We start from the raw sequence: 27,433 nt of genomic DNA, 5'->3' as shown, positions 1-27,433 counted from the left end.
TGGTGGTAGAAGAAGATTGGAAGAAATTTAAAGTTTATTTACAGAAACACTGTAAAATTAAGGAATGTTAGAGGGAGGTTGGAATGAAGCTAAGTGGTTTTAGCAATAATGTGGTTAAGGGGTATGTAAAAATGGATTGTTAACATGTAAAAATGTAAAGTTATAATATATTACGATAAAGTATCAAGATAAATGCAACTTGCTGAAACAACTATTGAACTAGAATACAAAAGAGGGAGGTGTGAGGAGGTCAGGGAAATAAGTAAATGAAAGACAAGACATGGAAAGATTGAAATGTTTTTAATTGCTTTTTTACTTTTTCTGTATTTTGTATTTTTTGTTTTCTTTTTCTTTTTTCATCTTTGTAATTTTTTTGAAACTTTAATAAATATTATTATAAAAAAAAAGAAGAGAACGTGTTGGTGGACTGTTTGTTGAATCCCATTACTGCAGGAGAATCGTGGTGCTTCTAGAACGCAAAACCTTTAACGTTTTAGAACATTGAGATCTTGTTGTTTCCCTTTCAGACGTAACCATGTTGTGTGTTTTTTTAATGCTCCCTTTTCAGCAAGAGCACAGACTTCAGTACCCCGTTCCAAGAGTGAAAACGACACTATCGACATGGAGAAGGTGGTCAAGAGGTCTGCCACTCTGCCTTTACCAGCTCGTACCTCTTCTCTTAAACCGAGCACTGAAAGGTAACTTGGTTTCTCCTTACCAGGAGCGCTTTAACTTGCGCCACCTGTTTTGCCACAAGCCTCTGAGTTTTCCCTCAGTTCAAACCAAGTGTGTTTGGCGCAGTGAGAAAGCAGAGGTGCTTGAATACTTTGTGCGTGCATCTGGTTCCAAACATAAGGCAGTAATTACAGTTTGGTTAATGGGCTCCAGCGCATTTTTGACAACTAGAATTATGCTTTGGCGTATCCGTGTAGGAAGTTGAAGAAACTCCCCACGCCCCTAATTTGAACCGCGCGGTGCTCCAAGCCTGATTTCTGCTTTTGATTGAAGCGTTTTTGTGATTAAACTAGGATTAACCGCCCAGTGAAAATATTTCGTTTCTGTAACAACAACAAACTATATTCCGCCCCAGGAATGATTGGGAACCTCCGGACAAGAAGGTGGACACAAGAAAATACCGCGCTGAACCTAAAAGCATTTATGAATATCAGCCAGGAAGGTCCTCTGTTCTGAACAATGAAAAATTGGTAATGTTAATTTTATCTTACTAATACGCTTTCCCCTCTTCCTGCACCGCTGGCATGCTTCCATGTGGCTAGGTTTTACAGTCTTGTTTTTTAAGTTTCCGTCTAAACTTATATTTAACAGCTTAAAAATCCTCCATCCTGTTCGAAAACAGCTGGTGAATAGGCCAAGGCCCCTTCACCGTTGAAAAGTTCTTTGGAGTGTGTTGAATGTGGTTGGTTCGCTTGCCAAATACTTAATAATCCATGTTGGACACCACAGTCTGTTGGGTGGTGGGCCTTGTGTTATTGGTGCAATCAGTGTGGAATCTAAGCAACAATGAGTTTTGAACAGGAGAGTTTCCACAAGGTTTTTAAGTTAAGAGAAAGCAGGCTTTGTTTCTTCTCTTTTGCTTTTGGGTTCTTCCTGTGGCCAAGGTTCGGAACATAATGACCCTACAGAGTTTCAGATGGAGATGTTAGGGATCAAACCTACGAACCTCCGCATGCAGCTCCAACCAATGAGTTTGGGTTTCATAAATTCATCTGTGCTCCTTCCCCATGCAGCAAGTGTCCTGGGCAAAAGCTCCACTTGTGGGCGAAAGCTCAGCTGCGTCTGACGGAAGGTGTGTTTCAAAATATCTGGAGAGCATCATTATATTTGTAGGCTGCTGTAGAGTCAGTGCCATCTTGCAGAGATAATAATGGGCTAAATGGACCATAGAGTATCTCCAGCACCCTGTGTGAGGCCAAAATTCAGCAACTCACCCACACCCCGCCTCTCGCCTTCCATTCTACATCATAGGTTTTTTAATTAAAGATTTTCTTGTGTTACAAAACAAACAAATGGGGGGGAGGTACATGCCATCTCCGCTTTCAATTCATAGAGCAGGCATCCCCAACCTTCAGCCCTCCATATGTTTTGGCCTACAACTCCCATGAGCCTTAGCTAACAGAACCAGTGGTCAGGAATGATGGGGATTGTAGTCCAAAACATCTGGAGGGCTGAAGGTTGGAGGTGCCTGTCATGGAGTCTTCTTCACAGTTCGTTGACAGTGGTGTCCAAACTTTTTCCAAAGAGGGCCATATTTGATGAAGTAAAGGGCGTTGAGGGCCAACCAAAGTTACTGACCTTTTTTTAGGATTGAAGATGTTGAGGTTTGTTTTAGGATTTTATCCCAGGAAATAAACTGCCATGGGGGCCAGGATTAGGCCCCCGAAACGGACTTTGGGTATGCCTGGATGTAGTGAGAGACACTTTTGTCATAGACATCCTGCAGTTTGGGGGGAAAGAGAGGGAAGGCGTGTTGTTTTTTCATTCTGTTGCATAGTGTTAGTATAGGGGGTTGTGTCAGCATAACGCGGGTCTTTTGCACCTCACAGACATTGCGAGAGGTTAGGGGGTCCAGAGTTGGGCTGGTTGTGTTCAGTTGATGGCAGCATGACTTGTTTGTATGTGGGTTGTGGTGCCACCAAAGTTCTGCTCCCCTAAACCCACCACTGTCCTCTGTCTGAGGCACTGGAGAGAAACTGTAGTTGTCAGTGTAGACAATTCTGAGGTGGATGGCCCAAGGGTTTGAGTCCATAAAAGGCGGCTTCCTATTTCCCTGTGATCTGCACAAGGCAGCATTTTATGTTTGTATAGAGCTTTGTGAAGTTTCGAAGCTGTTTCTCATTAGGCAGAAGGAAGTCTGCGTTAAAAATACGATAATTGGCTCAGTTCAAATGATCGTGGTTTAGGAGGATTGTGAACAAGCCACTGACTTTTCCTCTCTCGTGTGTAGCCGCCCTTTTGATTTTTTCCGTTCTTTGCTATGATGTCCAAGCAGACAAACTAGTTCTGGGCAAGCACACACATGGAACACCTTATGCTTGCAAGGAACATCATTCAGAATGTAGAGCTAGAGCTTTTGCTGTCTTTTGTTTTTGGTAACAGCATACTCCCCTTCAGGTCTAGTGTTAATGTTTTAAATGGCTGACCCCACGTCTTCATGCTCAGTTCTCTATTGACAGTGGTGTAAACCATCACAAGGGATGGTCACTTGGCATGTGTTTTTTCAGCTAAGGGAGCTAGGCCTGTGCAATTTATTGGGCTCAGTGTGTCCCTTCTTCCCAGTGCTGTGGCGTGGGTTGCCAGTGCCCGGGACTGCGTGGAGGGATGGAGGCGAGGGAAATGGACAGAGGACGCCTGTGCATTCAGATGCCTAATGGCGTCCACCTCACCCAGGAAATTGCAGCTGCAGAGATAAGAAGAGTCGTTTTGTTATCTGCAGAGGTCACTTCCTGGTTCGCATGGAGAAGCCGTTTCCAACGGAGCCCAGCGATGGAAGCATGCAGCTGTATTGAGGCAGCACCGGGTGTTGAAATTTTGCACCCAGGGAAACTGCCTCGGGGGCCCGCCCCCCAGGCTATGCCACTGATTCTTTCCCCCTGCCCTTTCCCCCATTTTTGAGAAATGTAGGGTTGGTTGGTTGGTTGGTGAAAGCTGGTAGTGTTGTTGTGTGTCAGTCGCATTTGCACAAAGACTTTTAAGAATAAAAGCAGAAAGCACTCTGCAAGGATATTCTTGTGGACTCTTTTATGCCAACAAGGGTCTGAGGACCAGGCTGAGGAGACAAAGGGAGGTCAGAACCCTTTCCTTTGTTGTTGTTGTTTTTTACAAACACTGACAGGTTATGGGCCCAGTGTTTCTGAGCATGTGCAGAGTGCAAAACGACTGACAGCATCTCAGCAGGGAGCTGATGAGTCTTGGTGGTGTCAGTGACTGTGCGTTGGAGCAGTTGGTGGCAAGCTGTAACTGTCTGCAGCGACGCTGGAGTGGCTAGGATCTGAGGATCAGGAAAGCACTCAGCGTCGGCTACTGGAACAGTTTGAACTGCTAGAAGACCACAGTAGGCGGCTCACAGAGCAGCTACACCAGTTGTTACAAACACTGACACATTTTGTGTTTTCATTTTCATAGTGGGTGTTGTTTTTTTCTTGTACCTGTGGCCACTCACTTGTGATGCATAGCCTTCAGGGGGCCCATTCTGCCATTAAAATAAATCAGCTTCTAGCTTTAAAATCTTCTGAATGATGCTCTGGCCAGGCACAGATTATTCACACATCTGAAACCTGTTCACATCTAAGTGGGAGCCTTAAGCTCTGTATAGCTCAAGCACTTTCTCCCCAGGCTGTCTCACCTCCAGTATCAGAAAAGCCCTCAGAACAGTGATTGTCCTTTTTTACAGCCTGATACTTGCAAAGAAGACTACTAGAGATGCTTGAGGAATTAAGTCTTTGCAGATTTCTAAACAAAAGGACCTGAATCTCTTCCTGATTGGAACTTAGCTGTCCGTCAGATCTTACACTTTTCCAACTGTCGTGATCCAGCATTAGCTGTGCAGTTTGGACATACCAAAATGCACATTTAAATATATATTTTGAGAGAAAATGAACATTTAAATATGTATTTGGTTGTCTGTGTGTGTTGGAAGGATTCTTCTGTACCCCAGAAATTCCAAATTTATCTAAGAATGGAATGGAATGATGGGACTAAATACATGAAAGTGTCATAGGCTAGCAGTCGACAGCTTACATATATGGTTACAACATTGTCATAGGTTTGCTCGTCTCACAGGCAGAGAGGTATAGAGCAGTTTAATTCTGAACTTCTCCTACCTCAATTAAAGTTTGTCCAGGTTTCCAGCCTTACAAGGCAAATTTTTTTCTTTAAGTTTTAGAAGGCTTTTGAGTGGTTTTGTCTAAAAACTCTCTTCTAGAACCCTAGTGTGGGAAGGTTTCTCTGGGGCAAATTGCAGCTAGGGTGGTAAGGATTAATCTCCTCCGCACCCTTACCAAGTCCTTAACTGGTTCAGAGGTGGGGAAAAGAGACCAGGGACTCAGCTATACAGCTGCAAATAAAAAGCTTTAATTGTGTTTTAAGGTGCAATATGCAAATGTGGCACTAGATGGCGAAAGGGAGCCATGCAAAATTCAATGTATTTTTTTAAAAAAGCATTTTCACAGCGTTTTTTATATCTGTGTCGATTCCGAGCACAGGACTCAGGCATGCGTAATATCACAAGTAGTTTAAACATTTGAGATGTGTTGAAAGTGAAAACAAGAGTTATCTGGTATTTGGTTCCTGCTAATTGGAATCCTTGTTGAACTAGCAGAAAGAGTTTTGTGGAATGCGAGAGCTTACTATTTTTATTTGCTTTGGGCTGCTAAGGGGTACTTAGAAAAATACCAATCAGGCCTGCAATGTGTCTAGCAGACTCTGTAAGGGCTTCTGGGACTTTGCTAGAGGAGGCCTGAGTCAACATGACTCATCTCAACCAAGGGCTAATGTCTTTAGCGCCCTTGACAGTTAAGGATCTCATAGCATCTTTTTACAGTGGAAAGATTGGGGAAAGCGATTGACTTATGATGAGCCAGAAAGCAAATGTCAATATTGCTTGCTCCCTCCTAAACTATATATATAAAAAAACACATCTCTGTAATTTGTCAGACAATCTCACTGCTACAGTCAAGTGACCCCAAAGCACAGAAATAATGGGGGGGAGGTGTATTCCTGGGACCAACAAGAATGTTAGTCGCTTTGTATAGCTGGAATGTCACTTTCATTTTGAGTTTGGAGTCCATCTGCGCTCGCCAAGCAAAACATTTTTCTGCTATATTCAGTCCCTCGTGCTAACATCATCCAAGGAGAATGGAACCAAAACACTGTGCAGTAGCTATCGTTTGGGATGATTAAATCACCTTTTAACCCAGGTGGAGTCAGCACATTTCCCAGATTTCAAAAATATAGTATCAGGTACACCTCAACTTGTTTTATATTTGATGCAAAGCGGTCTGCTCCACTAAGAGCCAATGTTTAAATGTGCTCCGGTATTCAAGTGTACTGTGGTTCTAATTAACTACATCATTAAGAGCTCCAGCTTGTTGCTTTAAAACAGAATCTAAGTACAAAAAGGGAGAGCCTTTCTTGGTAGTCATTCTGTTCCTGTCCTGTCCTGTCCCTACTCTGTTGGTTTTGTCTGAACTCTTAACTTTTACCCTTGTATTAAATGTTGGTGGTCTAACAGAACAGAGTCTTGTGTGTCCATTCCCCTTAGAGACTTCTCAGTAACATGCTTTCTTGTTCTCTAACTGCATCCTCTTTAGTTTAGAATTTCACCCTTCATCCTGTTTGCCATTTATGAAAAAGGGTTTCTCACATATTCATGTGCTGTTAAAGATGCCGTGTTCTGCACCGACACATAAATGGGGGGAGGGTAGCTGAGGCGGGAGGGGTCGCAATGTAAATTGCGACCCAAAGTCTTAATTTTGCAGAAGGGTGTTTTTCAGCAATTGGATGTTCCGAGTGGATTGCTCTGGAAATTTAAGCAGGACTTAACAGGCTTTATTCACATGTTCTATTTAGTGAAAAGGAAAGTCACGTGTCTCCATATGTCGCCCCGCTGTTGCTGACCATGTCGTCTGCATTTCAGCTGAGGGGAAATTTGATTTCACTAGTTCTCCTCCTTAATTTGCTTGTCAATACAGTGATACCTCGGGTTAAGTACTTAATTCATTCCAGAGGTCCGTACTTAACCTGAAACTGTTCTTAACCTGAAGCACCACTTTAGCTAATGGGGCCTCCTGCTGCTGCGCCGCCGGAGCACGATTTCTGTTCTCATCCTGAAGCAAAGTTCTTAACCTGAGGTAATATTTCTGGCTTAGCGGAGTCTGTAACCTGAAGCGTATGTAACCTGAAGCGTATGTAACCCGAGGTACCACTGTAATGCCATTATCTGTCCTGGTTCAGAAATGACCCATCTTCCTTCCCTGACACCTTTGACACTCCATATTGAAATGGAGTTTCTCCAGTGACTTATCAGTTCAATTCTATGCCTGTCTACTGAGATGCAAGTGCTATTGAATTCAATGGTACTTACTCCCAAGGAGCTGTGTGTGACCGCAGCTTACATTGCCAAGTAATGGGGTGTAGGCTGCCAACTGAATGCCTCATAAGCCGCAGTGGGGGGACGCAGAACGCTGCATCTTTAACAGCCCTTTCCTATTCTCTGCATAATGTTGTCGTTCTCTTTCTTCCATTCCTGTATCACCAACTCCTTTAGACTCGGGATATAAGCCCAGAAGAGATAGATTTAAAGAATGAGCCTTGGTATAAATTCTTTTCGGAATTGGAGTTTGGGAAACCGGTAAGTTTTGATGGTCACAGCCATTAAAAAAAAACAAAAACCCAGCCTGCCTTACAAAACACACATGCAACACTCCCTCCTCCATTCTGATTATAGTTATGACCGTAAGACACACACAAAAAATGCAACCTTGGGGGGTTTTTTAACAACAAAAAAAGCAAAAAGTATTTCTGTTTGCGCATCAAGCCACAGATGTACAGCCTCTTGATGATATCTGGAATTCACTAAACCTGTGTCAGCAGTACTAGTGGCCAGTCATATGCTGAAGTTTAGTAGGCCACTACAATTCATGAGAAATGCGATTTCCTTTATTTTCCAGTGGGTGCTTCCCATTCCGCTAGCAACAGCATAGACGGCCATTTTCTTTCTTGCTAAATAACTTCAAACCAGGATGCCCTCATCAACTCTTGCCAACTCTTTCCTGAAATCTTTGGCCAGCTTCCTGCCAGCAGGATGAATCCTGTACCATACACATACCTTGTCCCTCGCTCCCTGTGTACCGCTGCTTTTCTCCCAGCCACGGTGCTCTGAGGAAGCTGCAGTCACGGCAAAAATCCCAGAAATGTCCTGATGGACAGACCCATTGTGTTAATCTTTTCCACATTATTCAGTGGGTTTCAGGTGCAGGAGTGTCATATCAGAATGCTGCAACACAAACAACCGAACTGAGAATTTGATTCCATTGTCGTGTTGCATTTATGCACCCTGCCTAGCATATTGTAGGTGCTTTACCAATATTAAATTATTATGGTGGTTTCATGTTCGTGTTCATATTTTTGAGAGGCAACCAGGTGGAAGAATTCTGCTGGGACGGATTATGCACCCCATTCACACAGATAGTCCTGCATGCAGAATCCAACAGAAATTGAAAGTTTTTGATGGTTAATCCATTCTTACGTAACTTTAGAACATTTCTGGTTGGGCACAGTTTTCATGGGATGACTTCTGAAACCAATTGCAATCCACCCAATTTTTGCTCTTGAAATAATTTTTATTAAGATTTCCACACCTTATACTCATGAAATGCAGAATTAATTTTTTAAAAAAACCTATCCTAACAACTAAATTTGGGGCACATGTTTTGTATATTAACATGATAAATTAGGAAGGCGGCTCCCTCCCATTAGTGTCAGCCAAGGCCTAAACTTACACCAGAAGCTTAGGACTGAGGGTTCTTTGGCATCAAGTCTGCCCAGAAAATCCTCCTGAGTTTTTCCTCTTGTATGTTGAATAAATGGGTCCCATTGATCAGAAAAATTGTCCCTGGGTTAACGTCTCTGCCAGATCAAGAGCCCACACCTTTGACCATGAAGGGTGTTAAGCATTGCGAACTATTCCCACCTGAGCCTATTCCTCCAGTTTCGTAAGAAGTGGAACAGATCTAGGTTTCCTTTTGCACGTTATGGGGATTCAAGAGAGCCAGGTGATCAAAACCACCACTCCCTTGAGCAAATTACTGTATTTTTCACTCTATAGGACGCACCGGACCATAGGACGCACCTTGTTTTAGAGGGGGAGAATAAGAAAAAAAAAATCTCCCCCTCTCTGCTCTGTGCCCCTTCAGCGAAGTGGCAGGAGAAATGGAGCCCCTTCCATTTCTCCTGCCGCTTCGCTGAAGGGGTGCTGCGCAGAGAGAGGGAGAATTTTATTTTCTTGTTCTCCCCCTCTAAAACAAGGTGCATTCTGTGTGTTCAAGGTGCGTTCACCCAAAGCCTCCGGAGCGCAGCGGGAGTTCCCACTGTGCTCTGAAGGCTTCAGGCGGCTACCTTGGAAGCCTGGAGAGTGAGAGGGGTCGGTGCGGACCGACCCCTCTCGCTCTCCAGGCTTCCTTTTGCTGAACCCGAAGCCTGCGGAGCGCAGCGGGAACTCGCTCTGCGCTCCGAAGGCGGCCATCCCTGAAGCCTTCGGAGCGCAGTGCAAGTTCCTGCTGCGCTCCGCAGGCTTCGGGTTCCTTTTGCTGAAGCCAGGAGAGCAAGACTCTCCTGGAGGCTTCAGGCGGCTACCTTGGAAGCCTGGAGAGTGAGAGGGGTCGGTGCGGACCGACCCCTCTCGCTCTCCAGGCTTCAGCGAAAGCAATGCGAAGCCAAGGAGCGCGGAGGGAGCACTCCTTCTGCGCTTCGGAGGCTTCGCGTTGCTATTGCTGAAGCCAAGGAGCCTGCATTCGCTCCATAGGACGCACACACATTTCCGCTTCATTTTTGGAGGGGAAAAAGTGGTCCTATAGAGGGGGAAATACGGTATAAATTGGGGTGAAACAGGAGCAGAAATTGCCAACGTTTTCTTATTAATTCCATGTCTAGAACGGAAAACAATCCACACAATACAATTGGTATACACTGTTGTTTCTGACAATTTACAAATGATAGATAATGGGTTCTGTTTCCCCCTCGATTGCATTGTTTCCTCTGCATTTAAATTGAATGGAGTGGAACAATGCGATGACAATATAATTTATGTAATCAATTAAGCTGCGTAATTTTGCCACAGTGGACAGCGATTACAAATAGCATTGTTTTTGGCAGTTGATGAACTGGAGCAAACAGAAGCATCAATGAATACAGGGTGGAATGGAAATCTGGGCTCCTTACATCCCTGGTTGTAAGAGCCATGAAATTTGTGGCTTCTAGGACTGTGAAAATGCACTCTGCAGTGTTCCGACTACATTCCCAGTTAGCGATCAGATTCCATCTAAACATTCATTCAGTTTTCTTCTTTTTTCACTTTTACAAAAGTGCAAAATGCTATCAGCAAAGTGAAGTTCAGCAAATTCCCCTTTGCTTACCCCCACAGTGCCAAGGAAAGCTCCACTGTTGAAATTCTCACTTTAAGATCCCTATTAAAGGCATGGGAATCCTCTTAAGTGGGAAATCTGGATACCAAGCTAGGGATTAGAAGGGCAGATTATTCCATTAGAGATAGCCATTTTAATAGGCCTACATTGAATTTATAACAGGGTCCTTTTTCAGTGTAAAATCTGCCAATATGGGCAGGAAGGAGGTGAGGTTTTAGCTGAAAGAGCAGAGAAAGAAGTGTTTTGCTGTGAAATCATAAAAAACAAAACAAAACCCTTTGTCTGTGAAACATTTGCCAAGATGAGTTTGAAGCTGTTTCCTTGTTCCCCACTCAGCACAGAAAGGCATGAACAGCCTAGATATATATAAACTGTGCTTCTTTACATTTCCCCAGCAAAAACTCCAGTCATCCTGATGGCTTGTTTTTTTAACATGTGATGCCCTCAGGTTAATACTTAGGAATAAGGAAATCTGTGAATTACCCCCAAATGATATCCCGTTACAAGGAGACTGTTCTCTATGAGATGCTTCTCTCAAACATAATGACCATTGCTTCCACTATATCTGTGAATAAGCAACTAGGGGGGTTTGTACCCCTGAATAACCCACGACTCCCCAGTACTGAATACCAGGCTCCCCAAAATAAGCTGGAACTGAAAGCCATTAGGAAACATGATTTCTGACCGAAAGCTTTATTTTGGCATGTGTTTCATTTGAGCATATTGAAGTACCAGTTTGGATTAGGGCAGGCATGGCCAAACTTGGCCCTCCAAATGTTTTGAGACTACAATTCCCATCATCCCTGACCACTGGTCCTGTTAGCTAGGGATGATGGGAGTTGCAGTCCCAAAACATACGGAGGGCCACGTTTGGCCATGCCTGGGATAGAGAGAGAAACCTCTGTCGGAACACCCTGAGGACCCCTTTTAAAGGTGACTCACGCCATTTTTCATTGGTCTCTGACAGTGAGCTTGGGGACAACATGGCTTTTTTCAAGGCCACAGTCAAATCTGGACAACCGTTGCCCATGGTGCATTGGTATGTGTTTTAGTCCCCTACTGGACTGAAGCTAAGTCCAATGGGACAATTGCCCCTGGTGGGACAGCCAACCTCATCTCTCCTCCCTTGCACCACGATATCTCAAGATATGGCAGGCTTCCTCAACCTCAGCCCTCCAGATGTTTTGAGACTACAATTCCCATCATCCCTGACCACTGGTCCTGCTAGCTAGGGATCATGGGAGTTGTAGGCCAAAAACATCTGGAGGGCTGAGGTTAAGGAAGCCTGGTTTATGGCCTTCTTGTGCCAACAAACATAGGCCATCACATTAGGACTATTATTCCCTCCAACATTTGAGGGACTGCCCTGTTCTGATTTGATCTCCGTTTCTGCACCATGCATTTCCTTCAACTACAATCACTACAGATATACTCTGTGTGCTCAACATTAGTGCCTGAGCCACTGTTGGTTCAAATAGCCTATGAAGTGCTAATAATGGTGTCCAGGATGGGCTCTTACTGCCCATGTTTTATCAGTTTCTCCTGCTGCCTCAATTTCCGCTTCCACTAGCTCCAACTGGTGCAGACAACTCTGGCCTTGCCACCTGGGCCTATGATGGATTCCCATGACTCTTCTTTCATCCCTGCCCTCCCAGGTGTGTTAGTCCCAGTGGCACCTACTTCCCCCAATGTTTTGGCTTCAACTGGCCTGTTGACCAACATTTCTGTGGTTATCTCCACAACTCTGGTCTTGGTTTTGCTGGAAGCTCCTATTTCCTCTATGAAAGGTTAGCACATGGGCTCAAGGCAGAACAGCTCAAACCTGTTGCTGTGAATCCTGGTTTTTACTTGATTTAGATGGGTACTGCTGTTCTGGTCACGCCACCCATGCTTCTGGTATATTAGAAACCACCATCTTTTAAAGTTGGAAATCTCCTTGGGAGGGATGGTATGGCATGGTGTACCATTCCTCGCCAGCATTTAATACAGAAAAAGTACCGTATTTTTTCTCTCTATAAGACGCACCCGACCATAAGACGCACCTAGTTTTAGAGGAGGAGAACAACGGGGGGAAATGTTCTCTCCCTCTCTGCGCAAAGTGGGAGGAGAAATGGAAGGGGCTCCATTTCTCCTGCCGCTTCGCTTAAGGGGCGCTGCACAGCTTTCCCTCTCTGCGCAGTGTCATTTCAGCAAAGCGGCAGGAGAAGCGGAGCCCCTTCCATTTCTCCTCCCGCATCGCTGAAGGGGCGCTGCACAGAGAGGGAAAGCTGTGCAGCGGCTCTCCAGCGAAGTGAAGCCAGGAGAGCAAGAGGGAGCAAGCTCTCCTGGCTTCAGCGAAAGCTGCGCAGCCTGCATGCGCTCCATAAGACGCATACACATTTCCCCTTACTTTTTAGGAGGGGAAAAGTGCATCTTATAGAGTGAAAAATACGGTATATGGCTGCCCTCATGTAGCAATACAGCAACCATTTTTTAATTTCAAAAATGGCTGCCCCATTGCTGTATGGGAGCAGCCATATTGTTTTTTTTCTGTACTAAGTGCCAGGGAGAAACAGCACATCATGGCGTACACCTGTGAGATTTCCACCTGAGTGGCAGAGCTGCCGATTTTCACAGCTTCAAGCTGCAGGTGGGTGCGGGGAGTTTTAAAAGTAAAATGAAAAATGGTAAAAGGCAGACATCAGATCATCCTTTCAGATTCATCATCGGGGTTCAGATTCTGGAGTGGGCCGCATTCTGAAATGCAGAAACAAGTGGGTGCCTTCAGAAAAAAGGCAATCGACTCTATAGTGTAGACTTCCTAAATTTCTCCCCCAAGCCTAGTTTCTTCAGTGTACGTTGGGTTTGTTTTTCCTTTGTCTGCCACTCAGCGAACTCTTGTTGCTGGATGACTGATAAACTGAACGAAAGGTTATAGAAGTGGATCTCCATTCCTAGTTTCATAAGATAAGGCAGCTTTGTTTCTCACTGGTGGTTTTTTCATTCTGCTACACCAGCAGCAGAAGCTGCTGGTTTTGATTCCCATCAGTACAAGTTTCTGTTCTTTGGGCTCTGTGTAAAAGGTAAAGGTAAAGGTACCCCTGCCCGTACGGGCCAGTCTTGACAGACTCTGGGGTTGTGCGCCCATCTCACTTAAGAGGCCAGGGGCCAGCGCTGTCCGGAGACACTTCCGGGTCACGTGGCCAGCGTGACATCGCTGCTCTGGCAAGCCAGAGCCGCACACGGAAACGCCGTTTACCTTCCCGCTGGTAAGCGGTCCCTATTTATCTACTTGCACCCGGAGGTGCTTTCGAACTGCTAGGTTGGCAGGCGCTGGGACCGAGCAGCGGGAGCGCACCCCGCCGCAGGGATTCGAACCGCCGACCTTTCGATCGGCAAGCCCTAGGCGCTGAGGCTTTAACCCACAGCGCCACCTGCGTCCCCTTGGGCTCTGTGTAGCACCTCCCAAACCCAGATCTGTTGGGACCTGGGACCTGGTTTCCAAACCTGGGTCCTTAATTCACTCCTTTGACTAAATTTTTAATTCCACCTTCTGTTCCTTGCAAAAGATCAACAAGTAGCTCAAACGGTGACATGAATAACTCTACATTTTCATTGCCCCACACTGCCACCTCTGGGATTTCAGCCATTTGTTAACATGGTATGTATTTGAAGTCTGCGAAAGGGGCTGGGGATCGATATTTAAAAGGAAAAAAAAAAGGCAACCCCACAATTTGCTCTGTTTGAAAATCTTGGCTATACCCCTTCTTTTTTTCAGGGGGGAAAGAATGTGCAATTATTTATTTTTTATCCTGGTTTGGTTTCTTTAGCAAACTGTATTGGAAGTGCTTTCAAGCAAATTTCTAAAGCGAGCCCTGCAACACAATGCATGCTTCCTCTGTCCCTCTCCCATAATCTCCTGTGTTTGTGGTTTAACAGGTTGAGCCCCTGTTTCTTTCCTTCCCCTCTTCAATTTTATTTCCAGTGTTGATGCAATTTCCCCCCAATGTACTCCCTCTGTTCTAATCCAGTTTCCATGTTCTTTGTGAAGTCTTTCCTTACCTTCATTTCCTCATTTCCTCCTCTGCTTTCCATCAGCCTCCAAAAAAGATTTGGGATTATACTCCGGGAGATTGCTCTATCCTTACTAGAGAGGATAGAAAGGTAATTCAAACATACGTTGTACTATAGTATGGTTTCTGTGTGTTTGTGTGGCTTCAGCTTTCAGTCTCTAGCAATGTTTGGATTTTACGTGAGTGCAAGTGGTGGTTTGGATTTAATTGATTTTGGATTCCTTATGCCTTGTTGCAGGCTGAAAAGAAGCCTTAAAGCGTTCCTTTTAACCCTCGTTGGATCACAGCAGCCTCCTTGCTCTTGTGATCTGTAGCGATAATTGTACTAACAAGTGTTTTGTGCGGTACGAATGAATTTTTTTCAGTGGTTTAAAAAGAAATATTTACAAGAAACACTACTAGATCATGGCAAATTCAGAAGGGAATCTAAGCCAGTTGTGGATTTGAGTATGGAAAAATATTTGACTTTCGTCTTGTCTATCTTTGTCACTTTAAAACAAAAGGCTCTGTTTTTTCAGAATTAGCTTTTGTTTTGCCTCCCCTTATGTGTTGTTTCTTCCTTCTTCTTCCTTCTTTAACCAGACTGACCCAGAAAAAGACATCTACCTCTATCAGACTGAGTTAGAGGCAGATATAGAAAAAATGGAGAAAATGTATAAAGATAAGAAGCAGATGAAGGTATTTCTTCTTCATTCCACGCTGCTTGCTAATCCCTGTTCCTAAACCCTCTGCTCTAATCGGGTTGCGGCTGGATAATTAGCAAACAATGCTGCTGAAAATGGTATTACACAGAGGCTGCATTCAGATGTAACACTAAACCATGGTTTACAGTTACTGGAAGGAGTTTGGGCAAGCTTTGAGCTTGTGTACGCTCCCCTCCTCTTCTGGTGCAGCCGTGAGGTGATCGAAATTTTTCTGTTTCCATTTCCAGTCAGCCACACACAGTTTAGCATTATGTCCAAACCTTAAACTGTGATCAATAAAATAGGGTGTACAGTAAACCCGCAACTTACGTTCCGGGGATTGCGCCCAAATCCAAAATTGCTTACAGTCAAAACCCGCTTGGTTCAACAATGTGTGGGCCTGCCAAGGTTATTTTTACCCCTTTTAATTTTTGTGTGTGTAATTATTGTGGGCTTACTGCGTTGGGGGGAAAAGGTATCTCAAAAGCGGTCAGAGCACTTTACAGACCCTATTTTCCTGGGACATTTCTGAATTTACCTAAGCCGTCTGGTTTCTGATTTGATCCCAGAACGTCCCACTTTGCCTTAGGACATCCCTGTTTCTCATTGGAGAAATGTTAGGGAGGGTATGGAGTTATGCGACTCGCTGAGCCAAGGAGATAAATAACTATACAACCTTTAGAAGACATCTGAAGTCAGCCCTATCTAGGGAAGGTTAAAAGGGAGGGGGGCTTAATGTTTTATTATGTTTTTATATCTGTTGGAAGCCACCCAAAGTGTCTGGGGTGGGGTAACAACAACAACAACAACAACAACAACAGGCAGCCCTGTTTAGGGAAGCTTTTAATGTCTGATGGATTACTGTATTGTCGCAGTTTGGTCATACTCATGCTGGTAGCTTCGAGAACACTATCCAGCCATCTCGTCCTCTGTTGTCCCCTTCTCCTTATGCCCTCCGTCTTTCCCAACATCAGGGTCTTTTCCAGGGAGTCTTCTCTTCTCATGAGGTGGCCAAAGTATTGGAGCCTCAGCTTCAGGATCTGTCCTTCCAGTGAGCACTCAGGGCTGATTTCCTTTAGAATGGAGAGGTTTGATCTTCTTGCAGCCCATGGGACTCTCAAGAGTCTCCTCCAGCACCAGAATTCAAAGGCATCAATTCTTCGGCGATCAGCCTTCTTTATGGTCCAGCTCTCACTTCCATACATCACTACTGGGAAAACCATGGCTTTAACTATATGGACCTTTGTTGGCAAGAGCCAAGCCAGACACGAGGCTAAATGTGCCTTTGCATTTGAAGTGCATATATATAGCTTTGTTTCTAAGAAAAGCAAATAATTTTTTTTGGGGGGGGGGTGTCCCAAGCAGGATCAGGGCTAGGGTGGTTAAGGAAGGGGGAAACTGGCCCTTGCCCTCACCATAATCCCAAGAAAAATCCCATCCAGTGTCGCAGTGGGAAGAAAGCATTGAACATCATGTCTGGTTTGGCACTTAGCAGTTGCAAAGTGTGATATCCACTATCCACTCCCAACCTTTTTATTGTTCGAAAAGAAAACCGGCTTCTTTAAACAAACAAACAAAAAATAAAGAAGCATTTTATGATCTGGTGCATATGCATTTTACCTTCTACGCTAGAGAAATATAATCTTCTTTTGGAAAGTGATTGGCTTGGGCAGAAGGAAGTTGCAGAGGCCGTAATTATAAATATGTGCCGCCCACTGAGCAGTTTATTTCCCTTACTTTTCTTAAGGCTTTCTTTAAAATAAGGCATTGACAGACAAATAATCACGGTGCAAAGGCGTGGCCCAAGTTAAAATCTTTTACTTCCGTGAAGGAACCTCCAATCAAATGCACGCCAATCGGAATCAGTGTATAAAGTCCAGGATTTGAATTTAGGGTGAGAAATTGCTCAGTGGAGTCCCTCCCCCTCTCTCTGTCTCCTTTTGCTTTGCATGAAAGCTTGTGCATATCACTGACTTATTTGTCTGGATTCTTGCAGAGTACGACAGGCTCCTCTCCTCCAGAAACTTCCTCGGATCATTTGCCTCAGTAAGTTTTGAAAGCTGCACTCTGATGTTGATGTTTTGAAGCATTTATCGTGTTGGGGGCTGTAGCTGCAGGTCCTTTAAGAGCTGTACCCATGTACAACATCGCATTTTATGTGTGTCTAAGCGCGGGTGGAGCTGTGGGTTAAACCACAGAGCCTAGGACTCACCGATCAGAAGGTCGGTGGTTCGAATCCCCACGACTGGGTGAGCTCCCGTTGCTCAGTCCCTGCTCCTGCCAACCTAGCCGTTCGAAAGCACATCAAAGTGCAAGTAGATAAATAGGTACCACTCTGGTGGGAAGGTAAACGGCGTTTCCATGCACTGCTCTGGTTCGCCAGAAGCGGCTTAGTCATGCTGGCCACATGACCCGGAAGCTGTACGCCGGCTCCCTCAGCCAGTAAAGCGAGATGAGCGCCACAACCCCAGAGTCGGCCACGACTGGACCTAACGGTCAGGGGTCCCTTTACCTTTACCTTTAAGCTGGATTCAAAGGGTATATGGGTGACATTTCTAGTTCTAAGTGTGCCCTGAAATTAGCACAGGCAAAAGGTTATTGGAGGGACCTAAAAATGTTCTCTCTTAAAATCTTCCTCTGTAGAAATTTAGGCTTTCTTTCTGCCTTTCTGAATCAAACTAATCAGAGTTGAAATGAATACGCCATATGCAGTGCTGCCACAGGTAACGTAGCCCAAGGGTTGATAATATTTTTGACCTAGTGCGACAGATCTTATATTTTTCCTCACCCTGTGCACAAACTTGAGCAGGTGGGCGGGGCAACCCACCCGTCAGTCATCAGAAGACGTCAGGTGAAGGGCGGGTGCATAGCCCCGCCCACCTGCCAAAGATGGCCCACAGGGTGTGTGAGGAGTGTGCTTTGCCAGCACGTGTCTCTCTAGGCAAAACAGTACTTGTAGAATCATAGAACCCTGAGGACCATCTAGTCCAGCAGTGGTGAAATTCACTGCATGTTACACCTTGAAATAAAATTTTATGAAGATGCAGTTCTGCTGGTACTTGACGCCACTAAAACTATCTAAAATGTATAAGAACACATGAAGTAAATGTTGGAGATGTGGAGAGGCGGAAGGCTCAGTGTTACATATGTGGTGGACCTGTAAGAAAATTAAGGAATTTTGGGGTGTAATTTATAATGAGTTCAAAAGAATGATTAAGGTATCTCATACACACACACACACACACACACACACACACACACGGAGGCTTTCCTCCTGGGGATACCAGACCCAGACATACCTTAAAAAGCAAGACAAATATTATTGTATGCCACAGTAGCCGCAAGAATATTAATCGCTATGAATAGGATAGTAGAGGAAACCCCAGCAAAGCTGGAGTTGCAAAGTAAACTGCTGGAATTGGCCAAGTTGGCAAAAACGACAGAAAAACTGAGAGGTCATACTGATCAAACATTTATTAGGAAATGGGACACGTACAAAAAATATCTAAAGGATTATTGTAATAGCATGACGTCAGTGGCAGGAGTGGAATGATGCCTGTGGTATGATAGATAACACTAAAGGAATATAATACTGATGGAAATTAACAAAAGAAAATGATAAATATTGTGCTAGATAGACTAAGTGGTAGATGCACGATGGGGTGGCGGGAAATCTTTAGAAATCCAAGAAGAACGCATTGTGATATGACATAACAAATATTATCATTCTTCCTTCTGGTTAACCTCTTTGTTGGTTATTTCGTTTTAATCTTAATAAAGCATAAAAAGTGGAGGGGGGTGGGAAACAAAACGTCTAGTCCGGCAACTATCCCGTATGGGAATCGAACCTGCAACACCACACTCTAACCAACTGAGCCGGGTTGAACTGTTTGCTCTCTAGCTGATGAGCAGAGGATTGTGCCCTCTTTGCAGGAATCTGCTTTGACCAGCTCATTGCCCACAGGGAGGGTTCTGGTGAGATGTACCAAGTAGGATGGACCCCTGCCCACCAGCTGACCTCACTTGATGGAAAGCTGGGTGTGATTTGGGGGGTAGAATAATAATAATAATTTATTATTTGTACCCCGCCCATCTGGCTGGGTTTCCCCAGCCACTCTGGGCAGCTTCCACAAAGACCAAAAATACACTAAGATGTCACACATTAAAAACTTCCCTGAACAGGGCTGCCTTAAGATGCCTTCTGAATGTCAGGTAGTTGTTTATCTCTTTGACATCTGATGGGAGGGCGTTCCACAGGGCGGGCGCCACTACTGAGAAGGCCCTCTGCGTGGTTTCCTGTAGCTTTGTTTCTCGCAATGAGGGAACCGCCAGAAGACCCTCGGCGCTGGACCTCAGCGTCCGGGTAGAATGATGGGGGTGGAGATGCTCCTTCAGGTATACTGGGCCGAGGCCGTTTAGGGCTTTAAAGGTCAACACCCAACACTTTGAATTGTGGTCGGAAACGTACTAGGACCCAATGTAGGTCTTTCAAGACTGGTGTTATGTGGTTTCGGCGGCCGCCCCCAGTCACCAGTCTAGCTGCTGCATTCTGGATTAGTTGTAGTTTTCGGGTCACCTTCAAAGGTAGCCCCACGTAGAGCGCATTGCAGTAGTCCAAGCGGGAGATAACCAGAATGACCTCATAGGCCAGTTTGCACCGCTGGCAGTCTTCTCCACCCCTGTTGGAGTGAAATGCCCTGGGCCTTGATGGCTTTCCATCCAGAGGGTGCCGTTGGTTTTCTTCATGATAAGCTCGGGTTGTTTCTTTGATGGAAGCTAGAGAATTACTCCTGGCTATGCATTTCAGCGGGGACGCAGGTGGCGCTGTGGGTTAAAGCCTCAGCGCCTAGGACTTGCCGATTGAAAGGTCGGCGGTTCGAATCCCTGCGGCGGGGTGCGCTCCCGCTGCTCGGTCCCAGCGCCTGCCAACCTAGCAGTTTGAAAGCACCTCCGGGTGCAAGTAGATAAATAGGGACCGCTTACCAGCGGGAAGGTAATCGGCGTTTCCGTGTGCGGCTCTGGCTCGCCAGAGCAGCGATGTCACGCTGGCCACGTGACCCGGAAGTGTCTCCGGACAGCGCTGGCCCCTGGCCTCTTAAGTGAGATGGGCGCACAACCCCAGAGTCTGTCAAGACTGGCCCGTACGGGCAGGGATACCTTTACCTTTACCTTTATGCATTTCAGCACCACATAGAGAGGGAACAGCTGCTCTGCCTTTCTCTTCCCATCCTACCAGAGCCGTCTTTCCCATAGGGCTTAGTGGTGCGTCACGCCAGGGCGCCAGTCTCTCAGGGGCGCCCCAGCAAGTGGGGGAGCTGAGAGGCTTTGCCAGCGGCCTCCCCTTTCCCTGCATGCCTGCCAGCTGCGCCCCATCAACCATACGGCAGGCGGGTGTGGAGCTTGCCTCCCAAGCCTCCGCGGGAGGAGAACGATCCGTGCAGAGGATTGGGAAAAGGTCAACAACTCTGGGAAATGGGGGGGGGGCGGAGGGATCTTTGCACCACGGAGCCAGATAATAATAATAATAATATTTTTATCCCCCCACCCACCCAGCCGAAGCCGTGCTCAGGGTGGCTAACAACAATAAAATAATACAACATTCTAAAATCATTTCATTAAAATTAATTCAACTCAAATTGATGGCAACCATTAGGCTAAAGTTCTGTGAAGATTGCCAAAGGAGGGAGTCAGGCTGTGCCCTGACCAAAGGCCTCGTGGAACAGCTCTGTCTTGCAGGCCCTGCGGAAAGATGTCAAGTCCCACAGGGCCCTGGTCTCTTGTGACAGAGCGTTCCACCAGATTGGAGCCACAGCCGAAAAAGCCCTGGCTCTAGTTGAGGCCAGCCTAACCTCCCTGTGCCCCGGGATCTCCAAGATGTTTTTATTTGAAGACCTTAAGGTCCTCCGTGGGACATACCAGGAGAGGCGGTCCTGTAGGTACGAGGGTCCTAGGCTGTATAGGGCTTTAAAGGTTAAAACCAGCACCTTAAACCTGATCCTATACTCCACCGGGAGCCTGTGCAGCTGGTATAGCACCGGGTGAATGTGATCTCGCAGCGAGGACCCCGTAAGGAGTCTCGCCGTGGCATTCTGCACCCGCTGGAGTTTCTGGGTCAGACTCAAGGGCAGCCCCACGTAGAGCGAGTTACAATAATCCAGTATGGAGGTGACCGTCGCGTGGATCACAGTGGCTAGGTCAGATATGCTTAAGAGGGCCCTGCATCTCAACTTCCTTTTGATTCTTACATTCCTGTCACGTAAAATGCAGGGAGCCGACGTATGTTTTGCATACAAAAATCTATGCAACTCCTGGAAAGGCATGTGATCCAGAAATGCAAGGTGTTTTTGCTCTTAGCAATTTTGCAGCGGTGTGTTGAGCTGCCGGAACACCTGTCAGCATGGCCCGTCTACAATTTTGCAACTTATTTATTTTAATTGCTAAGGAAATTAATTATCCCTCCTCCTGCATACTTTTAGCTCGCCGTATTCCCCCAGCTACCATTCTGCAAAGAGAGAATTTGAAGCAGCTCTTGGAGATGTCACCGGGCCGGAAAACGAAAGGCAAATATACAAAAGTGTTTTAGAAGGTGGCGATATCCCGCTGCAAGGGCTAAGCGGTCTCAAACGTCCCTCCAGCTCAGCTTCCACTAAAGGTATGTCGCTGGAGCAACAATTTCCGTGCATCTTCGTGTACTGGCTGTTGTTGGTAGAACTTTAAAAACAGATTGTGTCGATATATCTGTGCCAGGAGATGGTGTGCTTGTGTCAGGATTTGAGATGTGAGGAATAGTTTCTGGGGTGGTAATATCTGACTGCACAATTTCATACTTCAGTCAGGGTGTGTGTGTCATTTTCAATGCTTCCCCACTTAAAAAAAAAAAAAAAAAAAAAAAAAACCTTTAAAATTTTAGCCTGTTCCCTGCATGTTAGATTTCTACTTGCAGGGAGTTTTATAAAAAGCAGCATGTAAAACAGCCACATGACATCTAGGTTGGTAAAACCCATTTTGCCATCACACAATTCTCTTCTCTTACTCTGCCGCACATGTAGACCAGGCCACAGTCAACCTACAATGGGATCAGATTGGCTTCAGATCCGGGAGTTTTATAAACCCAAGTACCCAGGAAAAGATTTGTTAATCTGCTGGTATCTGCTCTTCTTTCCGGTGTATTTTGACCCCAGGTTTCATGGGAGCAAATCTCTAGAAAGAGTTTGCTTATCACTCATCTATCCTTTTTAAGTTGCCATGTTCGGCCCTGCTCACTTCCAAGCACAGTCCGGTTATGCACCCTCTGAATCTTGCTCATGGTTTGACCTTCCCTGGCCACGGTATTCTCTTCCCCTCACTCACTTCTGTCTTCAGAGCATCCTCACAGACCCACATCACTCAAGCCAGTTTTCCCCAACCATGGTAGAGCCTTCTCTTCCACCCATCCTCTTGCCAGTTTAGCTTCCTAAACTGGGCATTTATTTGGGATTACCTTGCCTGTTGACCTTACTTATTCTTCCACTGCTGTGCCCTGTGTGGCTTTTCTAGGCTGGGATGACTTGATAGAGAACTAACAACACTAGCAGTTGCGAAAGAGCGTAATAGAAGAGCAAAACGCATTATGAGCTGCAAGCACTGTGGCTAATACAATAGTTGTGGCGAATTAATGCAAGTCAAAGTTGTACATTAAGCCCTGCTGATTTCAAAGAACTTGAATCGTCCCTTGACAATCTGTGAAATGCAAACTTAGGAATCACTGGTGTTGAAAGCAATTAATTCTATGTTGACAGCTTGCTTCTGGGTTGTTTTTCTTTTACATTTTTGCAGTTACTTTTCTGAATGTTATCTCTGCAATCTTGCCACACATTTGTTGTAAAAAAACCCAATAAACCCTGAAATTCCCAGGAACTCACAAGTTACTCAGTGGAGTCACAGACTTTTGCCTTTAGAGGTACAGAGAACGCTCACATTGGCCCCACATCTATAAGAAATACAAAATAATTAATGAGGTGTCTTTTGTGGAACCAACCTTTCTTACTGTAATAGTCTGAAGCTTTTCAGTTATATTTTCCTCAGGCAGAAAAGGGGCAAATTCTCAGAGTTTCAGAGGGCAACTTTGCAGTCACTTTTAAGAATTTTATCTTGGAGATTGCCATCTAATAGCAAAGCCTTTTTAACTGTAAACGTATAATAGTGTCTTTACTAGGAGTTCCTGGCTTTTATAATGTGCAAGGACACCATTTGAAGCACAGGATATAAATCTTCAAATAAATATACCTTTTATATTTGACAAGCTTGTGGCTATTAAATCTTCCAATTGTATATAATACAGTACAAAACAGTACAGCACTCTCTTGAAGACTTGGAGACTCTCAAATCTCATTTGTGCCGTCAAAGCGCCCGCCCACAAATGACAATCTGTTCTTTTCCATTGTCACTTCCAAGTGTGATGCGTGGGATGTTCAGAGCTGTTAATTTTTAGCCTTTAAAATCTCAAAAGAATCTACCTTGTGTCTCCATAGATTTACAGGGGTGTTAAATAGCGTCACATTGTATTGACTGAAATTATTAGCAGTGTTGCTGCCTTCGGGTGCTGAGTATGTCTTTATTTTTCCTTCAAAGAAGATTTTGCTCTTAAGCAGAAAGCTTGCGTGCTGTTTCATCTAATAGCAGTTTAAACCAACAACTTGATTTATGCACAGGCGTTTTGCATGCTGGGCACAGCCAGTTAGATTGCAAGCTTTCGCTGGTTTTCATATGAGCACTTACCGTATTTTTCGCTCCATAGGGCGCACCGGACCATAAGGCGCACCTAGTTTTGGGAGGAGGAAAACAAGAAAAAATTATGCTGAATCCCAGAAGCCAGAACAGCAAGAGGGATCTGGCTTCTGGGATACCGTGTGGCTGTTCTGGCTTCTGGGAGAAGCGCACCAAGCCTCTTCAGGGCAGTGGGATGAAGGCTCCCCATGCCCAAAGAGGCTGCGCAGGGCTAAGGCAGAAGCCAGGACAGGCGCGTCGCTGAAGGGGCGCTGCGCAGTTCTCCCTCTCTGCGTCCTATGGAGCGAATGCAGGCTCCTGTGAAGAGCCTGCACAGAGAGGGAGAAGGCTTTGCATGACAGGTGCGTCGCTCAAGGGGCGCTGCGCCTTCTCTCTCTCTGCGCAGCGCCTCTCCTTCGCAGGAGCCTGCATTCGCTCCATAGGACGCACACACATTTCCCCTTCATTTTTGGAGGGGGGAAAGTGTGCCCTATAGAGCGAAAAATACGGTAATATACCCTGTTTCTCCAGATTCCTTAAACAGAGGCACTGACTTGTAGAGAACTTGCTTGATCTCTGCCGCCCCTAGTTTAGAAGCTCCTCTAACGTCGCAGGATTTACCTCCCTGAACACGAACAGTCCTGTGTTACCTCGGCAGCACAGCTTGGCTCTTCCATTGCTCTCCTGCATTCCTTTTTAACATTGCCTGTCTCAAGATTGCATTGAGTGAAGCCTCAAAAAGCATGTCATTTCCCTTCCCGCCCCTCCCCTCTTTCTCCACAGCTTTGCCACACTTAAGCTAACAGGTTGTATTTATTTTATTCTGCATGCTTTCCAGTGGATCGTAAAGGTGGGAATGTTCATACGATTGCACCCTCTTCAGTTAATAGCCGAACCCTTAACTCTAATAATGCTGGCCCAGTAGGTCGCCCATGTAAACATAAGAAACCCTTATCTGCTGCAAAAGTCTGCATTGCTGAAATTCTTCCGTCCAAATTCAAACCCAGGCTGGCTGCTCCACCTATTTCTGGGCAGGACAGAAAGGATCTCTTGCCTCACGAGAAAACGCAGAGCTGCGAAAACCTCCGCAGCTCTTTTGCCTCCTTTGATAGCAGGAAGGATTTCGAGAACTTGCTGATGAAGTCCAAGCGAGAGTTTGCTGTCAAATCCATCAGCACACAGAGCTTGCAAGAGTATGGATCTTCCAGCTCCAGGAAGGGCTCTCGGAAGAACGAAAAGGAGTTCACCATGTTGTATAAAGACATGCACCATATCAACCGCTCTGGGATCCAGCTGGGTAGCATTTCGTCCTGCAGCGTGAAGGAAATTGCTTCCCTGTTTGAAAACGAGCCAAAGGACAAGAGGGAGCCCAACCCCAGTCGGGAAAACCTGGAGCAGATCCCCAAGCACACGGTCTCCTCTCGCATCACTGCCTTTGAGTTGCTGATCCAGAGATCCCTCTCCATGCCTGCTCTCAACTTCTCCAGCTTCCAGGTCAAATCTCCCGCTCCGAGCCTCTCTAACAGCTGCCTAGCTTCAGCTCGTTCGGCCGAATACCTGTTGGATTATGCCAAGCCGGACCTGGGACCTGCCAACCTTGCCGATACGTCCTCCTATTCATGCAGCAATACGGAGGACCTGACCTCGGAAGTCAGTGACCTGGCACCTGTGGAAACGCTCTCGGCTTGCACCGACGAGATAGATCTGTTCTCCAACGTATCCAATGACAGTGGCGGCGACAGCATCACCAGTGGGCCCTCCAGATACAAAGCTAAGCAGTGCAAAGGATCCTGCCCTGCTTCTTACACCAGGTTTACAACCATTCGGAGGCACGAACAGCAACAGTCCGGCAGAGGGGAACCCCAAGAAGATAAGCAGCTGCTTCCCAGAAATGTCTATCTCATGAGCCCTCTTCCCTTCAGACTGAGAAAACCCGTGCAGCACAGCTCCAGGAAGACTCCGCCTCTGCAGATCCCAGGAGACCTGTTGGCATCCAGCTGTGATATCCAGAATAATCTGGCTCGGTCAAGGGGGAGCCTGGTGGACAGGGTGGACAGCTCCCTCTTCCACGAGCTGTATATCCGACAGAAACCTCCGGCCCCCAAACGCCTCTCTTCCTATGACGTCCTCAAAAGGTTTAGCCACTTCCTCGATATGGAGACATGCCAAAATAGCTCCCTAATGGACATCCCAGATGCCTTTAATAATGGGAATGTTCCATATGCATTATACCACAACCTGGACACAAACAACAACCAGCACAGGACGTACTTTGGAGGTGGCATTTTTGAGTATTTTACTGGTGTTGCTTCATCTGTACCCCACTCTGCTTCTCCTCTGTGTTGTTTTTTTTTAAAAAAAAAAAACCCTTCCCCTGCATTTCATCTTTTCCTGTGCGTCCCTTTTACCGTCCTCCTTGCATTTCAGGACTTGACTGAACTGAGAAATTAATTCCTACTGCCTTTCTAATCACCAATCAGAGCAGGTTGTCTCAAAAGTCAAAATTTAGGATGTGAATTATTTAGGGGAGACAGCTTAAATCCCACATAATTTGCATCCTTGGAGAATTAAATAACAAAACCTAATTTATTTTTAGGGGCAGTTTTTCAGGTTCTTGGTGTGGTGTGTGTGTGTGTGTGTGTCTTTGCGTGTGCGAGGTGTGTGTGCGTGCATCTGTATCTTTGCATGCTGTGATGCAACTTTCTTCAACGGAACTACATTCAATCATATTTTGTGAACAGCAAATATGTTGTTTATGCCCTCTTGTGGGCCTGGGTTTGATTTTGTCGTTTCTTATTTCTGCGTTATTATTTTACTCCCAACTTTTGGAGCACAAAAAGGGGGGGGGAAAACAATCCAAAATGTTAACCAGCACTTGATTGCAAATTGATCAGCAGATTTGAAGCCTTTTCTTTCTTTATTTTTTATTCTCCTTCCCCCTTTTTCTAGATTTGAATCAGTTGGGTTTTTTAAATTGCCTTTTGTTGTCTTAAAGTAGATTCAGAATCACCAAGGCATTTTGCACCACTTGATTACATGGAGAGTCCTGAAGAATTTTCCCACAGGCGCCACAGTGATAAAGAGGTAATTTTTCCTAAAAGATCTAGTAATTCTTCTCTTCCCCTCCCCCTCTCCCCCTCCCCCTCCCCAAAATGAGACCTTAAGCAATATGCCCTTAAGAGGGGACTTCTGGGTAGAATTGTTATTCGCTGCCCTGGAATTTTATTTTTGATGGTTGCAGGGTTATAAATATCTAAAGAATAAAATGAATTAGAGCGGAGACTATCAATTTGAAGTTAAATGACAACGTTGGTGAAAGTGGACAGGAATGTATAAGTACAGAGTACCAGACGAAAAGGGGGTCACTACAGATTTTGCTTTGCCCTTTCCTATTCCTGCAATCCAGTGCATGTCTACTTGGATGTAAGTTCCATTATGTTCAATGGGACTTGTTTTCAGGTAAAAGCACCTGCTTAGGAGTAGGGATGGAAGGACCTGTGAATTTCTGTTCTCTCAAGTTTCTCGTCCCCCCCCCCAAAACTCATATTCAGTCATCCAGATTTGTGAGGCAATTTGCAATTAAAAGAAAAAAAAATATTATCATGAAAATTCTTCAGCGTTTTAGTGTGATTTTCTCCAAATAATACATTCTTGAATGCAGTTTTGAAAGGTAAAAACAGTCTCCTACCCCACCCACCCAGTTTTCAGAAGTTCTTTTTAACTCTGCCTCGCAGGCTTGTTAAAAAGACGGCAAACAGGTAGTTTTGCCATTACGTGCCTCGCTTTAATGGTT

The 27,433-nt window shown here is 45.4% G+C and overlaps 1 protein-coding gene across 35 annotated transcripts in view; it reads left to right on the top strand.

Annotated features, from left to right (window-relative positions):
* The window catches only part of SORBS1 (sorbin and SH3 domain containing 1), a 200,782-nt gene that overhangs the window by 137,423 nt on the left and 35,926 nt on the right, over window positions 1-27,433 (top strand). For 27 of the 35 annotated variants that reach the window (XM_079975045.1, XM_079975021.1, XM_079975046.1 and 24 more), the window contains 9 exons: window positions 569-698; window positions 1,091-1,205; window positions 7,286-7,369; window positions 14,238-14,303; window positions 14,795-14,890; window positions 16,892-16,941; window positions 21,372-21,547; window positions 24,479-25,918; window positions 26,639-26,724. In XM_079975045.1, coding sequence (XP_079831171.1) covers window positions 569-698; window positions 1,091-1,205; window positions 7,286-7,369; window positions 14,238-14,303; window positions 14,795-14,890; window positions 16,892-16,941; window positions 21,372-21,547; window positions 24,479-25,918; window positions 26,639-26,724 — 2,243 coding nt within the window. Of the gene's footprint in view, window positions 1-568; window positions 699-1,090; window positions 1,206-7,285; window positions 7,370-14,237; window positions 14,304-14,794; window positions 14,891-16,891; window positions 16,942-21,371; window positions 21,548-24,478; window positions 25,919-26,635; window positions 26,725-27,433 lie in introns of all 35 variants that reach the window. The other 8 variants (XM_079975040.1, XM_079975039.1, XM_079975013.1 and 5 more) reach the window with 7 other exon arrangements.

This window comes from Podarcis cretensis, assembly GCF_951804945.1.
Source record: "Podarcis cretensis genome assembly, chromosome: 5".
Taxonomy (NCBI): Eukaryota; Metazoa; Chordata; class Lepidosauria; order Squamata; family Lacertidae; genus Podarcis; species Podarcis cretensis.
Note: the sequence above shows the minus strand (reverse complement) of the source record. Positions and strands in the feature narration are given on the sequence as shown.